Below are 19,140 nucleotides of genomic sequence, written 5' to 3'. Positions count from 1 at the left end.
AGGAAACATCATCATCCCCTACTAGACTGTCCCAGAAGATTTCAAATGCAAACCCAGCAAGGAGCAAGAGCACTACCCACTACACGAGGTTGAAGTACTACTAACATTTCCATCTTGACACAAAAATCACTCATCTTCTCTGAAGTGGGACACCCACTGCCCGAGCTCTCAACTTTTTCTTGAGAGCTTCGCAATAGCAATGGACAACAGATCAGGGCGCAGAAGCCTAGTCCAGTGTATCACCTTGATCATTTGCTTTCTCTTATAGATAAAGAACAAGACAAGAATGCTCAAACTCTATTTAAAATATTGAGAATAAGTACAAGTTTCAAAGTAGTTATTATATTAAGCTATTATAAGCATGTCAACAACACTTACTCAGCATGTTCTGCCAGTTAAACAAAAAAACCACCAGTAAAATTCCACTTGCAGCAGATTACTTGACTTAAAATTAAAATATTAAAATGAAAATTCAAAAGGCTTGAATCAAAATCCTGTCATTTTATTGTGCAGCTCACAATATTTACAAAAATACCCCACGCAGGTTGGGTATCTACAGTTTCGGTTGGTTTGGGTTTTTCTGACAGTTCTTGCTGTGGAGAAAAAATGAAGTAAATCGGAACCTCAGATTTCTACTTAAACACAACTTTCCCCATGTCGTACAAGAAAATATATAAGCATTTATGATTTTTGGTTCACGAACCAGAAAGGACTTGAACATCATGTGGATGAAAGGTGAGGATTTTTGTTTGGTTGGTTTTGTTCTCCTTTTAAGATGTTTATTCGGGTCTTCTCTAATTTTTAGTTAAAACCCTGAAAATATTAGATAAAACCATGGGAAAACAACTAATTCAATTCACTAAAACTTTCATGAAAAGATAACATGTGGTTTTATCTGAAGGTTACATTAATGTTAAGAACATAGATTCCACCCAAATATTGGACCAGAAAATGCCTCCTACACAACTGCTCATTATACCATTTGCCAGGTCCAAGGTGGCATTTCAGGAAAAGGAAATTATTTAATTTCAACCAGATTTTTGTCCAGTTACCCACATATCCACGTTCCTGGACGTCACTTTGGAGCCCAACTTATGAATTGATATTTGTTTAAGGAAAGAATCATAGAAGTTTCTACTGCCAGAAATATTTGAGCTTAAATCAGTATTGCTTTCAAGCCAAACTGACTTAAGCACCTTAAAAAATTACTTGTTATATATTGCCTGTTATTTTTTTCCCTTGTTCCATAAAGCACTAGTTTTGAAAGCCACAAAGTTAACAGGAATCTTCCATTTTATTAATGGAAAACAGCATAATATAAAAGATTAGACCTCTGTATGAATAGAAATAACATTCAACTAACAGAAAACTATGAATAAAGTATACATTTTTCTGAGGAAGATGTTCCTAGGATACATACACTATTAATATACTTGCAATAGTTTCAGCCCTACAGGGCAGTTTTTGTGTTCTGTTCTTTCCTCCATGTGTGTTCAAATATGCAAGACTTCCCCCATCCTCATCAAAGCACAGGTCTGTAGTCCAGTTAAAACCTCATTTTAAAGCTTTTGTCAAGTCTCATATCCTCTAAACTAGTCTGTAGCTGCAAATTGTTTAGTCAGTCCTAATTCCCTGTCCCTCCCAACTTCTCTCAGCATTCACTTCGCTCCCCCGGCCAACTGGCCGAGTTTTCATTTCCTTTGCTGCTTTAAACGCCTTCTTCCTCCAAAATTCCTGCCTGCGAGCAGAAGGGTCACTGAAAACACAGGGGAGGAAGAACTGCTCCTCCTTCCTCGGTCAGAGGAAGGAGACTGTTCCAGGAAAGGTTCATCTTTAACCTCTGGACTGTGAAAGGATCAGCCACACCTGGGGCAAAGGTGCCTGTGGAGGCCAAGGAACAACCTGGGGCAGGGTGAGATCTCCACAGGCTTCGAACGGGGATGTCTCTAGTGGGCAAAGGCAGAACGTGATGTCCTAAGGCTTGTCACAGCATCTGCAGCTTTGGATGAAACTGTAGAAAATACAGCCCTAACAAAAAGCTGGAGCACTACAAAATATGAAATGTTGACTGTATTGGAGTTGTAGAGCTATTTAAAACAAACAACAAAAAAACAAACCTCAATCCTCCCTCCCCTCACAAAACCCCACTTTCTCTAGTTGTTTGGGGGGAGGTTGCGTGTGTGTGTGTGTGTGTCCCTTGGGGTGCTTTTTTGTTGTTTTGTTTTGTTGTGGGTTTTTTTGTGTTTTGTTTTCTCTTCCTCTCCTCAAAGATGGCTAAGCCATTTTACTAAAATTAAAAACAACAGTCCAAGGTTGATATTGTACGTGGAAAATGTCAATGCAAGAAATTTACATCTACCAAAAGCATCATCAGAGAGTGCCATAAAATGATGGAAGTACGAAGCAACATAACCATAAAATTTATCTCTTCTCTGAGAGTTATACCCAGCAAAAGTTGCAAAGGGAGTTGCAGAGCAGCAGGTTTTGATACCTGCTCATAATGTCATTCTGGTCAGACTTGCAAAGCAAACATTCAGCCAGATGTAAAGCCCAAAGTGTGACAGCTCCTACTATTGTTCTTGGCTTATACTTGAAACAAAGCGAAGAACACGGCTTTAAAACAGCTGAACAGGATGCATGCCATTCTCAGTTTGGCAGTTACTTAAGATTTGACCTAGCACAAGGAAGAAAAATTATGTAGAGCAAAAATTTAGAAAAGGTAAAAAAAAAAGAAAAAGGAGAAATAACTGAGATATAAGAAACTTTTTTTTTTTTTAAATGGGCAGGGGCAAATCACAGAATTTTTGTTTTAAAGAAAGAGCACTGAGTTGCTTTTCAGACAATACACTTACTTCATGGATATGCAAAAAGTGAAGTACTTCAGCCTTGGTCCTTGAGTCGAATGACCCTTTTCTTCTGACAAATACACAGAGTAAGGGAGAGACTGCCCAGGGACAACCTAGAGCATAACCAGGCTCTTACCCTGATTTTTCCGGTGACTATAGGAGGAGGCTAGAGAAACTTGTCTACTCTCCACATTGGCTCACTTCATACTAAAAGCAAAATACTTAAAGGAAAGCACATATCTTGCCAGAAAGGCAATTAAAAAATTACTTACAAAACACAAAACAAAACCCATAAGGCTCTGGGTCATGGTTGAAGAAGTCACTGCAGAGAGCAGAGCTCAGCAAGCAACAAACACTGACAACTGCACTGCAACCCCAGATAACGCACGGGGGCAAAACGTTCTCCCCAGCTTCAGCAAGCAACTGCAAATGCCACTCGGCACACCAAGGGGACGGAGAGGGACTGTAGCAACAGCAGCAATGAGCAGCACTAGGGCACTGAGTTGTCATGCCTAAACTTTTAGATGAGATAATTAGAGTGACCACTGACTAATCAGATATGCTTTAAAATGCTCTCCTGAAAGTCTCTGTGATATCCCCACCCTGGAATACGGGCAACTTCACTTGGGCTAAAATCCAAGACTAACATTTGTATTCCTAATCATCCACAGACTTTACTTTTTGAAAAGTTGCACTACTTTGCTGGGCTATCTTAAATGAATTATATTAATTAAAACAATCTTGAGTTTCAAATGGCCTTCAAATACTTTCATCATCCTAGTCAAGTGGTTAGTCCTTTTATGAAACAATTGAACCCATGCCCTTAAAAAAACCCAATAATCAGGAGAAGGAAAACAAATAAAGAAAGTAGAAAAGACAAGGCAATTCTTACTCACTTGAAGAAATTATGATTAAGAATTCTATTTTTTGTTCTGTTACTGTATCAAGGCCACTATCCTAAAACACTGACTAAACTTAAATTATCACTTAAAATATTTGCTCTTTCAATATACTGAGTGCTTTATTTTACCAATTTTCAGATAGTATCATATATAACCATTCTCCTAACTACCTGTAAGTGCTTCACGTAGTCAATAAAAACATATTTCTGCTTGAAAATGTTTACTTTATATCTGCCAATGAAGGATTTTGGTTTAACAAGTTTTATTCTCTAAAGCTTTTAAAACTCATTATAAAACAAAAGAACCTTGTAAGCTTTAAAAAACCCCAAACAAACCAATATGAAGTTCATGGGCTACTCCCACTCCTTCAAAAGTCAAATCGGAGTATCTCCCTTTGTATCGTTTTGTTAACATAATACCAATCAAAAGAAAATCTGGAAAACAAGTAACATAATTGCTCCTGGATCCCTGAAACTTTGCCAGGATTCCTCAAGTGATAAAGTACACCTCATGCTTCATAGCACCAACGCAATAAATCCAAAGTCTCATAATATTTCCACAGATACCGTACTTATGCTGCAAAATGCATTAGGTGTGGAAGAGTTTCAACATTTTCTGGAAGCACCTGTGTTAGGCAGTTCGTTCACATGCATGTGGGAAAAAATGGCCAAGGCTTCTAAACGCATGGCCACACGTCCAAGGCAAATCCAAGAGCTGTTAAACATGTGGTTGAGCCTCTGGCCTCATTGAACAGATCTGGAACTCACAGCAACCTGTGTTGACCTGCCACCTTCTCCATGGCCTGGCAACCTCTCCCCCTGTCCCACTGGGCACCCTGCATGTGTGCTACGTATGTAGGTGACCAAGCAACGTACAGATGGAAGTCACTCAGTTCCCATCTGATGGCTGCAGGAACAGTGGCAGGGAGAGGGTCACAACAGTTCACCACCTTTGCTACCACTGAGCACAAAGGTAAGAGAGCACAGTGGCAGTGGAGCAGTGGCAAATTGCCCTGAGCTACCTTTCCTCACAGGAAGGAGATGAGGAGTCACGTTTATATGCACTCATTCCGCAAACAGAGAACAAAATCCAAGGTCTCACAGACCATCAGATTTACAGTACACACACAAATCAGCTATACCGCGCAGAATGAAATGGCCCAACCATCAGGTAAAAGGAATTAGGAGTGTTGTGGGGTACAACCCTCCCCCCAGGAGTACTGTGCCCAGCCAGAAAGCCTCCATCCTGGTCACAGGAAAACTGCTCCACTGCATGGTCCTTCTGGCTGTGCTCCAGAAAATGTTTGGAAAACGTTTTTAAAATGTAATTCCACCTCAACATTTTCAGGAAGAGCTGAAAAACAGGGCCTGTAAAACTGTTTCTGCATGTGAATCTATGAAATCACCATTCCAACCAATTCTATCTAACCTTTCTTCCATCATTTCACACTGTTCTCACCCCACGTCACTATCACACCAGAAACTCTGAAGCAAAGAAATTATGAGGCTTCAACCTTTTTTTTTTTGGCAACAGTTTTCTAAGAAAGTCGTTCCAAGGCGAATAAAGAAAAATATAACCCTCCCACAGGCTCTTAACTTACTCTTGCAGAGTTTCCACTCCTTTCTCCTTATATTGCAGCTCCTGCTTCATTTGTGCCAATTCCCGTTTAAGCCTAGAAAGCTGAATATAACAAAAGAAAGTAATAGCATGTAACAGAAACTTTCATAATAAAAACAATAGGTTTTCAAACAGAAAAACTAAAGTTACTTTTAAAAAATTGAAAGTGATAATCTATGTTCTTTTTTTGCTTTAAAAATTACATTAAAATAACAGAAGACACCCTGAAATAATAATAAAATCCAATCAAACAGTGGTCATAACATTCAGCTTTCAAAATATTAATTTCCTCATCTACTCCATTGGTTTTCTATCTCCAATAGCTTATGCTAACAGACAGCAAGTTCCAATCCATATCATTTTTCTCCCTTTGGAGCAGACAGACACCTCTTAACTGCCTTCAGCTCTTTAGTCAACCTAAAACAAGACTGAACATTCAGTGCTGTTAATTTTTCAATCTGGGAAAACAATACCACTGGCAACAGAACTGGCCTCTCTCCTAGAAATGGCAGCATGATTTTCTACAGTTATTTTCATATTGTCCTGTCCTCTCAATCTCCCCACCAACCAACCACCTGGATCCACCTAGTACGCATAAATCAAAAGTGACAAAGCAGCAATGTCCCAAAAACATTTTTTGTTGTTTTGTGAAATCAGTCACCTGAGTAGGTTAGGCACACCTTAGAAGGGCACTATCAGCTCCAAGAATGATCTGCAAAGAAACAGCTTCTTGCCCTCCAAAGCTGACAGATACCTGAGGGCAACTAGGGGAGGAAGGTTCAAGGGACTACAGACAAATGGGGGGATCTAAGGTGTAGTGTCGGTGTGGTGGTGAGGTGTAAGGATTAACCAAGAGCCCAAGATGGGCAGAGATGGAAGAAAAAAAACCTCTTTTCTCAAGCTATCAAACCTGGTACTTTTTCTAAAGTTCACCCAGAGAGCTCTTGATTTCTCACACGCACGTCAATAAATGACAAAACTATTACTAGAAGAGAGTAAAAGAAAATACCTACATACCCAGGCATAGATTAATTTTATCAGCTCTCCTCCAGGAGTAAGGGGCCTCACAGCAGTTCCAAGAATGCGAACCAGGACTGCCAGAATCCCACTATCCTCCATGGTCCTCCCTCCCATGGGTATTCTTGCACTTACCTCAAAACTCACTGCACTAAACCCCCCCAAAAAACTATACCCTTTTCAACTCATTTAACACTCACCAAAAGGAAAAAATGTATTACTAATATAATGTACACAAACACTTTATAGTGTATATTTTATTTTATTACCTGAAACAATGCCTATGGACACATTAAGTTGAACAGGTTATCCTATGCACTTAATAGGTAATTTTCTTTTAAGATGCAGGAAGAGATATAATTAGCCATGTAAGTGAAGACCTTTTTTATTTTGTTTAAATATTATTTAAATAAATAAGGCTTATTTTCTTGTTTAGAATACACAGACATTTAGAGTACGTAAAACAAGCAAACACTAGTCAGCACGTAGTAAACATATACAGATAGAACAAATGCCTTTGAAGGGTGGCGACGGGATTTATTTTCAGAGGCACTCATGTGAAAAGCGGTCACTACAACAAAAATGGAATGCTAGCCTGCAAAGATAAGTATTTTTTGTTTATTTTGTGAGCGAGTGCCTGAAATGCTAAGTCCCATTTTCTCCCCTAATAAAAAGAAATGTACAATTTAGAAATAGGTTCTAGAGCTTAATATTATAAACTGCTTTTTATAACTGTTTACAACTGCTATATCAGTTAGCTTGAAACCAACATGCAGATTTTAACTCTTTGCTAAAGCAGTATTCCCCTTCAGAAAAAAGAAAAAAAAAATCAAATCCTAAAAATTTATCATTTTAATTACAGAACTGCCTATCACTGTTAGAATGCTTAAGCTTCCCTCCCCCTCACAGAGGAGCTCTGGCCCAATCAGCTAAAAAGGTCTATTTGGCAAACACGTCTACTGAATTCTGAACAGATTTCCAAATAAATGGCTAAATCTGGAGTTCAATGACATCCATGGAACCCCACTGAAAATGGATAAATGGGAAAATATTAAGACAGTGGGTCCGAAAGGTACTTAAGGAAGAATTTGGAAGCAGAGTTTTTACTACTTATGGCAGTTCACAGAGAGAGAGCAACGTCTGAAATCCTGGCTGAGTTTGCCTCTGACATCCATGACAAAAGTCTTTACGCTTGTAACATGGAAAAAGCATTACTGTGCAAGTCACTGAAATGCAGTAAATATAGACTATTTTTAACAGAACAATAGGTCAGCGTAGAAAAGCGTTTAATATTATATTTCTAAAAATGCGTGCAACATCCTATGTAAATACTAAGGTAAAAAGAACAAACAAACAAAAAGAAATAAAACAAAACATAGTTCCCCTCCCTTCCCCATGCCTAATTTGTATTTTTACAAAATGAAAAAAGGATTACTCACTCTGTCACGACGGCTGGCTATTTCTGCTTTAATCTGATATGGGTCATACTTGGTATTAGTTGAAAATCCAGAGAATGCTAAACAGATGGAACACAGCATTTTATATTAATTTTTTTTCCTCCTTAATACACTTGTTAAGATGTGGCATTATTTAATAGACTATTGCATTCATTCTTCGTGTTACAAGTCATTAAGTTTTAAAATAATACTCTGTGCTAAAGTATGACTGAAGAATCACCTTTACCCTGCCTGAAGTTTTTTTTCTTTGTCCTGAACAACAATAAAAATTGTATACAGCAGCACTGCGTATTGTCTAAAAGCAACTAGCTTCCATGACAGGATGGTGGCATTCACTGATGGAATTTGTGCAACATTAACAATTGCCAATTGCTTCCTAGGTGTGTTGGATTAACAGTATGATAGGGAATAAAGTTAAAAAAAAATACTATTGCCAGAACAAAATTCCATTAGCTACAGAGAGAAGTCAGGCTCTTCTCAATGACAACCAATGGTAGGACAAGGGGTAATGGGTTCAAACTGGAAAACAAGAGGTTCCACTTAAATTTGAGAAGAAACTTCTTCTCAGTGAGGGTGCCAGAGCACTGGAACAGGCTGCCCAGGGAGGTTGTGGAGCCTCCTACTCTGGAGACATTCAAAACCCACTTGGTCACCTTCCTGTGTAACCTCATCCAGGCGTTCCTGCTCCAGTGGGGGGATTGGACTAGATGATCTTTTGAGGTCCCTTCCAATCCCTAACATCCTGTGTTTCTGTGAAACCAGTCACCTCCCAAAGCAACAGCACAGGGAACCAACACACAGATCAACCTCTGGCAAGGGAGCTCTGCACACAGCGTATCCAGAGTTGGGCAATGATTTCATGCTGTGGAGTTACAAGCTAAAGCCCAGAGAGATGAAGTAAATGTCCCAGAGGCCAGGCTGGGCAAGATCAACCATGATTTATTCAGTGAGTGGTTCACAGCAGCACTGGCCCACTGAAAAATGCCTGGTATGCCAGCAGATGGGGTTGTGTCATCAGACCCACCACCCTTTTGTAGAGCTGAAGGCTGCTGCTTTGAAACCTCTATCTGCATCTGCACTGAGTCTTTTGACTCTGGAAAGAAGCATGCAACATGAAGGTCACGTCAAGCGTGCAGGAACTTGCCAAAGTGAGTAGTCATGCCTGGACTAATTCTCTAAATCCAGGATTTTCTATGGATTTTTCTTTTTTTTTAAACAGCGCTGATCAGGACTGAGTCACAAAGCTGCTGCACGGACACCTCCCAGCCAGCCCACAGCCACTGAGCCCACGCCACCTCCCACTCACCTGCACAGGACACCGAGTCAATGGCAGCACCCACAAGCAGATAGAGGGAAAACAGCATGTGAAGTTTTAGTTCTTTTAACAAAATTGATTGAAACAAGTGGTGGCGGAAGCAGGAATATCCACAGCCCAAGCACCCAACTTTGGCCATCGAATTGCACCTGAACTGGGAGCCTAAGCGAGCATCCCAGAGTGGAGTGGAGGAGTTGAAATAAGAAAAACAAGTGAAGAAACCTTTGGGAACCTTGAGTAGAGAGCATGATTAATCCCCAAAGGGATTTTTTTGTTTTTAAGTATCATCTAACTCATCAGCCCATCTCATTTTCTCAAAACAGATGCACGTGACCTTAAACTAATATCAGATATATTAACACTTCTGTAGAAAATTAAGATTTTTTTCACCTCAAAACAAGTGAAAGGTTTAAATTATTTTACAGGATTTCATTATCAGTTCCAGAGATACAACTAAAAAGCTATCAGAAAAAGTGAACTGACATAGCATTTGCATTCAGGCTACAATTTTGTCATTTTCAGTCATATTTTATTGCTGTTTCAATAAACTGTTTTTCCAGGAGCTTTAAAAATATGAAAAACTGGTGATATTTTCTGGTATATTATCATCTTCAACAGTTTCTTCCTGTATATTCCCCTGAATTCAACAAAATATCCCACAAAACTGCTGCGAATTTTAAAAAAGGCCAAGTTCCTAGAAAAGTAATGTAATAAATGTATATTTAGATTTCATAATCTAAAGAAATACTAATGACACTATCACCCTATTCCAAGTCTTTAAACCATAAACAATCTTTAAACAATAATTTATTTTTTAAAAAATCTCTTTTTTAATAAGAAAATTGATCTTTTGTAATAACTCTTAAGAAACTTGAACGTAACAGGGACAACTAGCCACAACTGTTCAGTTATGTCACAAACTAAATCACAGAATACATATGCTTAAAAATAAACAAAAAGATAATCCTAGTTCAACAGTAAAAGAACACTGAGTCAAGACCATCTGGGACACCTCAGCCCTACAGAACATCTTTTATTCAGGATTTTGGCATACATATGAATTGCCTGGGACTAATAAATACCACTGGATCGATAGCTTAACGCTTCTATCCAGTTGCCTGCTTTAAACCCCAAGCCACAGTTAGGTTTCTTGAACATTTTCAGAAAGGGTAAGCAGAGCTTCCTGTACTTATCAAGTACTTGGCATCTACCAGCAAACCCTGCAGTTAAACAATGGCTGCACACACGGCCCCTGGAAAGCCACCAGCACAGTGGAACTCCACTCTGTTTCCAGGCAGCTGGTGGGTGTATCCATTGAATACACTTCTTTGGACAAGATTGTTTTGTCTCTTCAGCAAAGACACCTTTTCCTGTTGCACCAGCCATGACAGCAGTGCACCAACTTAAGATTTCAGGAAAAGTGTTATCACCTACTTCAAGCTACCAGAGGAAATCAAAGCTCTGCAACCTATACCACCAGCATTAGGATCAGAGGTGGTATCCAAGAATGAAATGCACTAATGAAACACCGCTTCCTACTTTTGTGGGCAGAGGTACTCTTGACCACATCACCTTGTCCCCACCTCTTTGTGAAGTCAGTGAACTGGCCATGGATCCACAGAAGGCTTCCCCTAAGCCGATGGTTCCCCCACATGTCGAGGGTGGAACAATCTATGAATTTAGGAGTGCAAGTAGGTGGCTGGTCTAGCAACATTCAGTCTTGTCTTTGTTGCCTTGCACAAAGTATCACTACAGCTAGAGATGCCAGCTGGGACATATCCCTGTTTAATGGTAAAAAAAGCATATTCCAATAGACCTAACAGGAAACAGAAGTCTCTGAATAACAGAGTCGAAGGACAGCACCTCACTTTTATAGTCAGGACCTGCATTCAGAGGAGAACTGGGCGAGGGAAACACTTCACACCATTTTTTACACCACACATTGAGCGAGGCAGCTGAATAAATCAAGAAAAGACTAGTAAACTCACAGCTGGCATAAGAACGGCTGTCATCCTCACACATCTTGTGCAATTGTTGATATTCTTCTTGGGCTAGTTCAAAACGCTGCTGCTTTATTTGGTAAATCTCTTTCTTGGCATTGAGTGCCTCCTGGGCAACTATTAAATATTCCTTCAGCATGCGTTCCTGCTCCCTTCTCCATTGCTCCCGTGGGTCCTCAATTTGTGTGAGCTCTAAAGAGAAAAGCATAAAAAATAAAAAAAAAAATTGTAAGGCACTATCCCACAAAGTACAAATCATTTTGTTAAGGTCTGTTCTCAACTATTACACCTAACAGAGCAGTGCTCAAAATCATTCCAGCCTGGACAAGAAGAAGGAAGGATGCAGACTGGAAGAACAGGAAAAGCCCTTTTGAATATAACAGGCATTTAAATTTGATTCTTTTCTTTACAAACAAGAGCAAACCTAAAGAAAAGAGTCTTTTGGCTCTAACTTCCCCTTGAAGACAGCTTGAAAATTCTGAAAACTACCTAAAAACCCAGAACCACATAGGAGAGCAAAAGGTATCTCAATGCTTAACCCATAACTCTATAAACAGTTGGAACAACCTTAAGATACTACATATAACTGCACAAGTATAATAACCTAAAAGGTCAGTGACTATACCTGCATAATTAGGAAGAATAAGGTCATGCAACAGAAAAGTTAGCATTTTAATCTCAAATCCATAAAAGCATTGAAATGGCTTCTTTTTTTTTTTTTTTTTTCTTAAGAAACAGCACACTCATGTTTGCCCTTTTCAGAGTTTAGAACAGTTTGTGTTCAAACACAAATCAAAATCAGGTTTCCAGTAAAAAAAAAATCTTTCCTGGATGTAATTACCACACAGCACCTCTTTGCAGTTGCAAAGACATTTGATGAGGACACGTATTAAAATCCTAAAAAAATACTGGTTCATATGTTTGGGTTTTTTTGTGGTCATTCTCAAGCTAGCAAACGTGTTTTACATGAGGATGTCCATGTAGAGTCTGGTGTTTAACTGAATGTTAATTTCTGATGACTGAGGCTCTATCAGTAAGAAATCATGTTAGTGTTCAAAGTAGTGACAGAACCTGCAGCACAGTCAGGAGGTGAGTACCCAGTCACTCTTCCCAAACTTTGTTTCTCACAAGAGACGAAAGCCAGTTATGTTTTGTATTAATCTTCTGTACATAATTCAGTATATTCAGTGTCAGCGATGAAACAGCAAAGTATAAAAGAAAGATTGAGCTCAACACTTAAAGAATTCTAATGGTGTGAAGGCCATGCCAGCAGCTCCACCATTTGAGAGCCATCTGAAAAGGACATAAACACACACACAACGCTCATCTGTGAACAGTACTTGCAATGGATTTCTGTATTAGGTTCCTAAAAATCTTTTCTCTGTACAGCTGTGATTTTTCTCTCCCCACAACTCCTCACATTGCAGCAGTATAAAGATTGTGCCTACACTTCTGCAATTTCTCCCTCCTGCTCTGCAGGCAGGGCAAACGGAAGAAAACATCCTTTATTGAGGGCCTGGCAATTTGCAATGCTGTCTCACCTGTCTATAAGTATTCCTGAAATCTGTGCAAACTTAATATTCTTAAAACTGCTAATCCCCTTTGGAAAACTATGCAGAAATTAATAAATATTTGTGAGACAGAAAAGCTGGATCCTAGTAAGTGTCTCTTTTTGAATAGGATATTAATAGGTCTAATCTCAATCAACAGCCAAATGTTGTGGTGTATCACACATTAGGTTTCTGAGGTCCTACGCTACAGGACATTGCATCTCTTACCAGATTATTTCAGAAGAATTCTCAAAAGCTAGAAGCATTTATCTGAGGCAGAAAACTTCTTCAGTACAGTACTGATATTCTCTTCCATTCTATGAAGTACAGAGGCTTCACTTTGCCCTGGATTTCTACACAAGTTTGCCATGTAACAACAAAACTAAAGCTACATTGTATGATAAAATGAACTTCCTTCATTTCTTTATAACCAATTAAAAAAATTCAAGAACAGCCCCAGAAAAATGCAGAGAATATATTATTCCCTCGCTGGGGAATGCCCAGCTGGCTAAAGGAGACTTCAAAGGCTCCCAAGACTCAGAGGAGGAGGGAAAGGAATTCTGCGGCTGGCAGCCGCCAAGGTTTTTAAGCAATGGTTGGACAAAAGCCAAGAGCAGCTTAGTGAGGGTGTCAACAAAGTACTGAATTTAGAGAACAAGATGGAGATCAAGGTTGGAAGTACCATTAAGATTTACAGAAGATTCCTCTGTTCCTGGGGTTTTTCAATATGTATGGAAAGTTATTGCCTAGAAATCTTTTTTAGTACTTTCTGGGTACACAAATATAGCAAGAGGCTTGGAAAAAATCAGATGTATTACTTTTTTATTTTAAAAGGTCTAAAGGCAAAAAGCTTTGGACAGTGCACAAAGCACAAGAGGTCCCTGGTCAGCGTAACTTTAGAAAGATCCTCTTTGAATTAACCCTTGAATTTTCTCACAGTATTTCTTGAAACCGAAGCACTTCTGTTTTGCCAGTTAACACAGAACTGCAACGCTGTATAAAGCATTTAACCTGGTCAGCCAGAAAGGCAGTCTAAATGTTTTTGTGTGGAAGTCGCTGTTTCAAGTATTTTAGACATAGTTCAGAATACAATGTAGAGGGACTCCTTTCAGAAAAACATTATTCAGTTCCTACATCATCTCTGCCACCTGTCTACGACCATCTCATACCACACGATTGTCTACTCTTTAGATCTCGCTTCTACAATGAGGTTAACGCAGTCCTGATGGGTACCTTTGTTGTCCACGGTTTAAAACTGGACTGAGTATCCTACCAATTTTTGAATAATGACTATCCAGCTGTAATATCAGCTCTGTCTTCCCTCTTAATATAAATCTTGCTTGTATATACAAGCACCGTATTAGCCTAAGGGTGACAAACCCATTTTGTTGTGACAGTTGAATTACTATTTAGGATAATATCTGTGGCCTGCAAGTAATTAGTTATCATGAAAGAGACAAATATTGCAACCTTGTTAATTGCAGAATGATCCCCTCCACTCAGTTCAGCACTGGCCCTATGAAGTTTCTATTCCTCTATTGATATATTACCTTTATTTAATTCCTAATTTGATTAGCTTTACTTTCCCAGACCCATTTATATAAATGTTCTTTCTGTGCCTTCCCACTGAGCATTTGGGAACCCAATTTCTCTCTGCAAAGACTCTTTTGCTCTCGATTGCATAGAAAAAACATGCAAGCCAGATCTAACATGACTACAGTGATTAATAACCTTTCTGTAAGTTCAAACTGGATGTCTGTGGTTAAACAGCTAATAACAAGGCCTAAAAAGCAAAAGAGAGTGACTGCTTCTGCATGTGATGGTGATTGTTATTCCTATCAAAGATGCCTATCAGTAGGATGCTTCAATAGCTTTTTTTAGTCACAGCATTGCACTGGGAGTTCAGGTTCTACTCACATATACAGACTCCTGAAGCCTTTTACAAAGGTCAAAACCTGCCAATATCCTTGCCTTTTCTTTTTTTTTTTTAATATATATATATTCACACACACATACATAAGTTGGTACAAGTACACTCCATTAGCATACTCCAACGTAAACCACACTTTTTATTTAACTTCAGTATTAATTAAAGTTTAATGACAGTTTAAACAGCAATCATTAAGCTACTACTTCTTTTAAACTGAGTTATTGTAAGAATTATCTAACAGTCTGTATTTATTGCCTTTCAATTGCCCCGTCTATCTATCCTTGCAATTAGTGCATTAACAGCTCTTTAAAGTTTATTATTTAATTTGTGATCTTAATTTCAGAACAAATAAGTGCCTGTGTGGGTCAAACAATATCATGGGAACATGTGTTACTCTGTTGTTTTGGTTTTGGGGGGGTTTGTTTGTGGTTTTTTTGTGGTCTGTTTTGTTTTGGTTGGTTGGTTGGTTTTTTTTTGGGGGGGCGGGTTTTTTTGGTTGGTTGGGGGTTTCTGGGGAGGGGTTGTTTGTTTTGTTTCAAGATGTAATTGTGAAACCACAATACACAATTCCAATAATGGCAGGAAGCCAAAAACTATTTCTACACTTTTACTTTTTAATTGACTTGATTTCAAGTAGATAGTACTGAGGTTGTTTTTGCAGATTACATTATTTAGCATTGCTGTGATAGCCTATATAGCCACTTTCTTCTTTTCTCTCTCCCCGCCAAGTGCCAGTTCACACAATATTGAAAGCATTCACTCATTGGTGATAAGAAGCTTAATGATAGAAGCACAACACTAACAGCAGCAGTAGTACAAAGCTGTAAAGATAAGACAATTTTTTTTAAATAGAACTGGCAAACGTGCCAGACACTGGCAATACCAAGCTCAAAAATATTCCAAAAGGGAAAACGTTGGACATTCCTCCCTCTTGGTTTCCAAAAGGGACATTTGTTGTCTTTTTGACTGCACTTCATACTGTATTAAAGCATAAAATATACACGGCTTAGGAGAGGATGAGATTATTTTGTTTCATACTGCTTCTAATTAAAAATCGTCACTTTTCTCTAAATTTATTTTGGTTTTCAATACAGAAGAGTGAGCTACAGATGACTGGAACAATAGCAAATACACGAGTATAGCACGAAAATCTTTTAAGTTGACAAATGACAAGTTGATTAAATTGACAAAAAGCAACAACAAAATTATTGATACTCCACAGTATAATAAAGCAAACCAAAATACTTTTATACACTATACCTCAATGACAGGTTGTAAAATTCTTTACAAATGGAACGATTGTGCCCCTATCTGAAAGATGAGAAAATAGACACTACAAGAACCTACTTGCATACATTTTCTCACTGTAGCACAAGGTGCACAAATGGTATCAGAAACCAAGTTAGTGCCATCAGTTAACACCAGTTTGCTAGGATTCCTCAAAACAATCATACATCTACTCACGATTTATGTGGTCCATATAATAAACTCCAATCTGTTGATCGTAAACAGTTTCCCATCCTAAAGGAAGCTCATCACCGACACAGTCAGCAAATGTCAATGGCTTTGTAATCCTGTAAAAATAAAAATAAAACAAATAAATACAAAAAGTGCATAGTTTACAGTGCAATGAATATTATTACATGTTTTGAAGATGCCTCCATCATTTGATCACAAACAAGTCACGCTGCTTAGGAATGTGCTAATGATTACAAACATACAGTTTCAAAATAAAATTTCATTTAAATATGCTGACAGATACTCTCTGAACAGGTAAGACAAGCTTCTCCTTGCAAGTTTCTATGTTTAACAGTTCAATTACAATGGCATGCAGTCCTGCCAGTTTTTCTCCCATATTGCAAACAACACAAACATGAAGCGGGAGTTCACAACTGTGAAAAATTACTAGAAGCTTTATAGGCTTTAACTAATTTAAGGTGCCAAGCAGTTTAATTGTTTGTTCTTTAAAAAAAGAGGAAAAAAATTAAGAAAGCACTACATGATAGATTTCTCCCCTTTTCAGTTATACATTTCCAACTATTAATTATATTTTTCTTGGTCCAGACTCATCCCAATTACTTCCTCTCTCTCAAAAAGCAGAGACAAACATCTCAAAAGAATTCTGAAGCTTTTAGAGCAGAAACAGTAATGTTGGTACTTACTGGTTACTATCTAGCAGCTTAAAATATCACACCCCTTGCTAGGCAATCTCTTGATAGACCAATGGGTAACAGAAAACAAAAATAACAATTTCGATATTGACAGGAATGTTGAAAATACTGGGTTACAAACTCTACAGAAAGACTCTAAACCAACATTGTTGTAGAAAAATCAGGGTATACAAAAAAAAAATCCGTAACATTTTCTGAATCACATGTATTTCCCAAATCATTATTTTATTCGTTACTTAACCCCTAAGATAATATTTTCCTCTAAATGCTGCCATAAAATTTCTTTACAGAAAAGCTATTAATGCAATCATTTCAATTATACATGGAATATACATCCAACACCTTCAACATTTATTAAGACATTTCTAATAACTAGAATGAAGACAGTTTTCCAAATATTAAATACATGCATTAATTTAGGGACTGACTTACATTCAGCATAACCTGTGGCATAACAGTGTTTGGCATAAAATGGAAATTCTGTTTGTATGTTATAATGCCCAATCAAGGTTTCCTGACACCAGATTTGGACTATGCTTACAAATACACTGCGGAATTGAGAGATCATTGGGAGGGGTAATTATGCTTCATCTGATAATACCTGCAGAAAACAATAACTTCATCTGAACTAAAACACATCTGTCCTTGAACTAGAAGTCCTTCCCCACCCCAAAACAAAGAAGAATCCAATGGGAAAGACTTCAAATGATGGAAATACTACTATAACTACCTTCTAGCTATTCCAATGGCCCAGTAAGCACATCATTTAAACACCAACAAAAAGCACACAACTTCACATGCAGCAAACCAGATAAATGCATTTACCTGCCTCCTAAAACTATTTTAGTATTCTTGAAATAAATTAACTGCAATAGAATTTCAAAGTCCTAACTAGCTTAAATGTAACGTTTGAACAGCGCTGTACAACATCACAAAGATCAAGTTATTTAGGTCAAATAATAAAGAGCTTGATCATACGGTATGGATTCTCAAATGTGTATAAACAGTTTAATAAGATGAAGACAAACTGGTGCACCACTATTTAAAGTAAAAATTTTCCATTCCTGACAAATGCATAGTTTACATCATGTAATCATGCAAATCCAAAGCTGCTATATTCTAGAAAGAAAATGTTAGTATGGACTGGCATACGCATTCTTTCAGTAATTCATCTAGCAGTCAGGCAGACCAAATATTGCCAAAATACTTCTGATCTCCTTGGAATTCAGTCAAATATTAAAAATATAACATGCATCATTTTTTTCTTAAACTCTCATGTTTTTTTTCCAAAGACATCATGTTTACAATTTCTCGAAGTAGTCTAGACATTGGCTCCTACATTACCACACTATAGACAAGATTTTCTTTGGAATGAGTTATAAGACATGCTTGCCTGTTATACAAACACACCCTCACTCTTTACTCATAAATAAAACCCACACATGATACCCTAACCTTTCACACTACAAGAACTTTAATTCAATGCTCTCCATGATCCCACCAGGGCTTAGACTTCCAGGACAAGGACAACGTTCACTTTCTGGGAAAAGGAGACTGAAGAAAGCCAATGCATCTGGTCTAACTGGTTTTCATTCCAATAGTATAAAGCATGCATGAACAGTTTAATTAAGAGTTTTGAAAGAAAGCTTGTCAGAAAAAGAACACATAGAAATCTTTCTTCCAGATATTCAGACCATTTACAACCTGATGTTGAGCATTTTAAACTATATTCAGAGTTGCTCCAAATTGGATTCCCTTCAGACAGGGAATAAGGTCGCATTGATTCTCAATTCAGTCACATATATCTATGTAGCCTGAACCTTCTTAATTCAATTCACCTAGGTCGAAATACGCAAAGCTAAAACTAAGAATTGGAAGATGGGCCCTGTGTTCTGTACTGGTTTAACTAAGCCAAGTGAAAAAATACATTTCTGGTTTAACCAGCACAACTCTGAGATAAGATCATTTTTATTTTCCAGTTAGGGAAATTAAGGGCTTCCAGAAGAACAAAGGGAATAGATGCAGATATGGATATTGGAAGTCAGCCCTAAATTACAGCAGTAGACTGCTGAAATCAAGTATCTTCTGGAAATACTGCTTTACTTTTTTTTTTTTAAATATAGCTTAAGCACTGGAAAACAGGACAGGCCTTTTCTGCTTCTATATAAAGAATTGTGCAAGGTACATCTGTTAAAACATCACAAAGTATGAAAATAAAGACAAAAACTTTTTGAAGTATTACAAAGACAGAACAAAAATGCTGCATCTTTAATTAAATAAAAAACTAACCAGGGCTGCCCTGAACTACACTATTCAGAGTAGCAGAGAAACAAAC

General features: G+C 37.9%; 1 protein-coding gene across 1 annotated transcript in view; it reads right to left on the bottom strand.

Moving 5' to 3' along the window:
- WWC3 (WWC family member 3) overlaps positions 1-19,140 on the bottom strand; it is a gene marked incomplete at both ends in the record, with an annotated part of 99,966 nt that overhangs the window by 45,964 nt on the left and 34,862 nt on the right. Inside the window, 4 exons of the mRNA XM_080363700.1 lie at positions 5,349-5,428; positions 7,822-7,898; positions 11,143-11,346; positions 16,099-16,208. Coding sequence (XP_080219826.1) covers positions 5,349-5,428; positions 7,822-7,898; positions 11,143-11,346; positions 16,099-16,208 — 471 coding nt within the window. The remainder of the gene's footprint in view (positions 1-5,348; positions 5,429-7,821; positions 7,899-11,142; positions 11,347-16,098; positions 16,209-19,140) is intronic.

This window comes from Nesoenas mayeri, assembly GCF_963082525.1.
Source record: "Nesoenas mayeri genome assembly, chromosome: 1".
In the NCBI taxonomy this organism is placed as follows: domain Eukaryota; kingdom Metazoa; phylum Chordata; class Aves; order Columbiformes; family Columbidae; genus Nesoenas; species Nesoenas mayeri.
The sequence above is the reverse complement of the archived record's forward strand: the minus strand, read 5'-3'. Positions and strand labels throughout refer to the sequence as shown.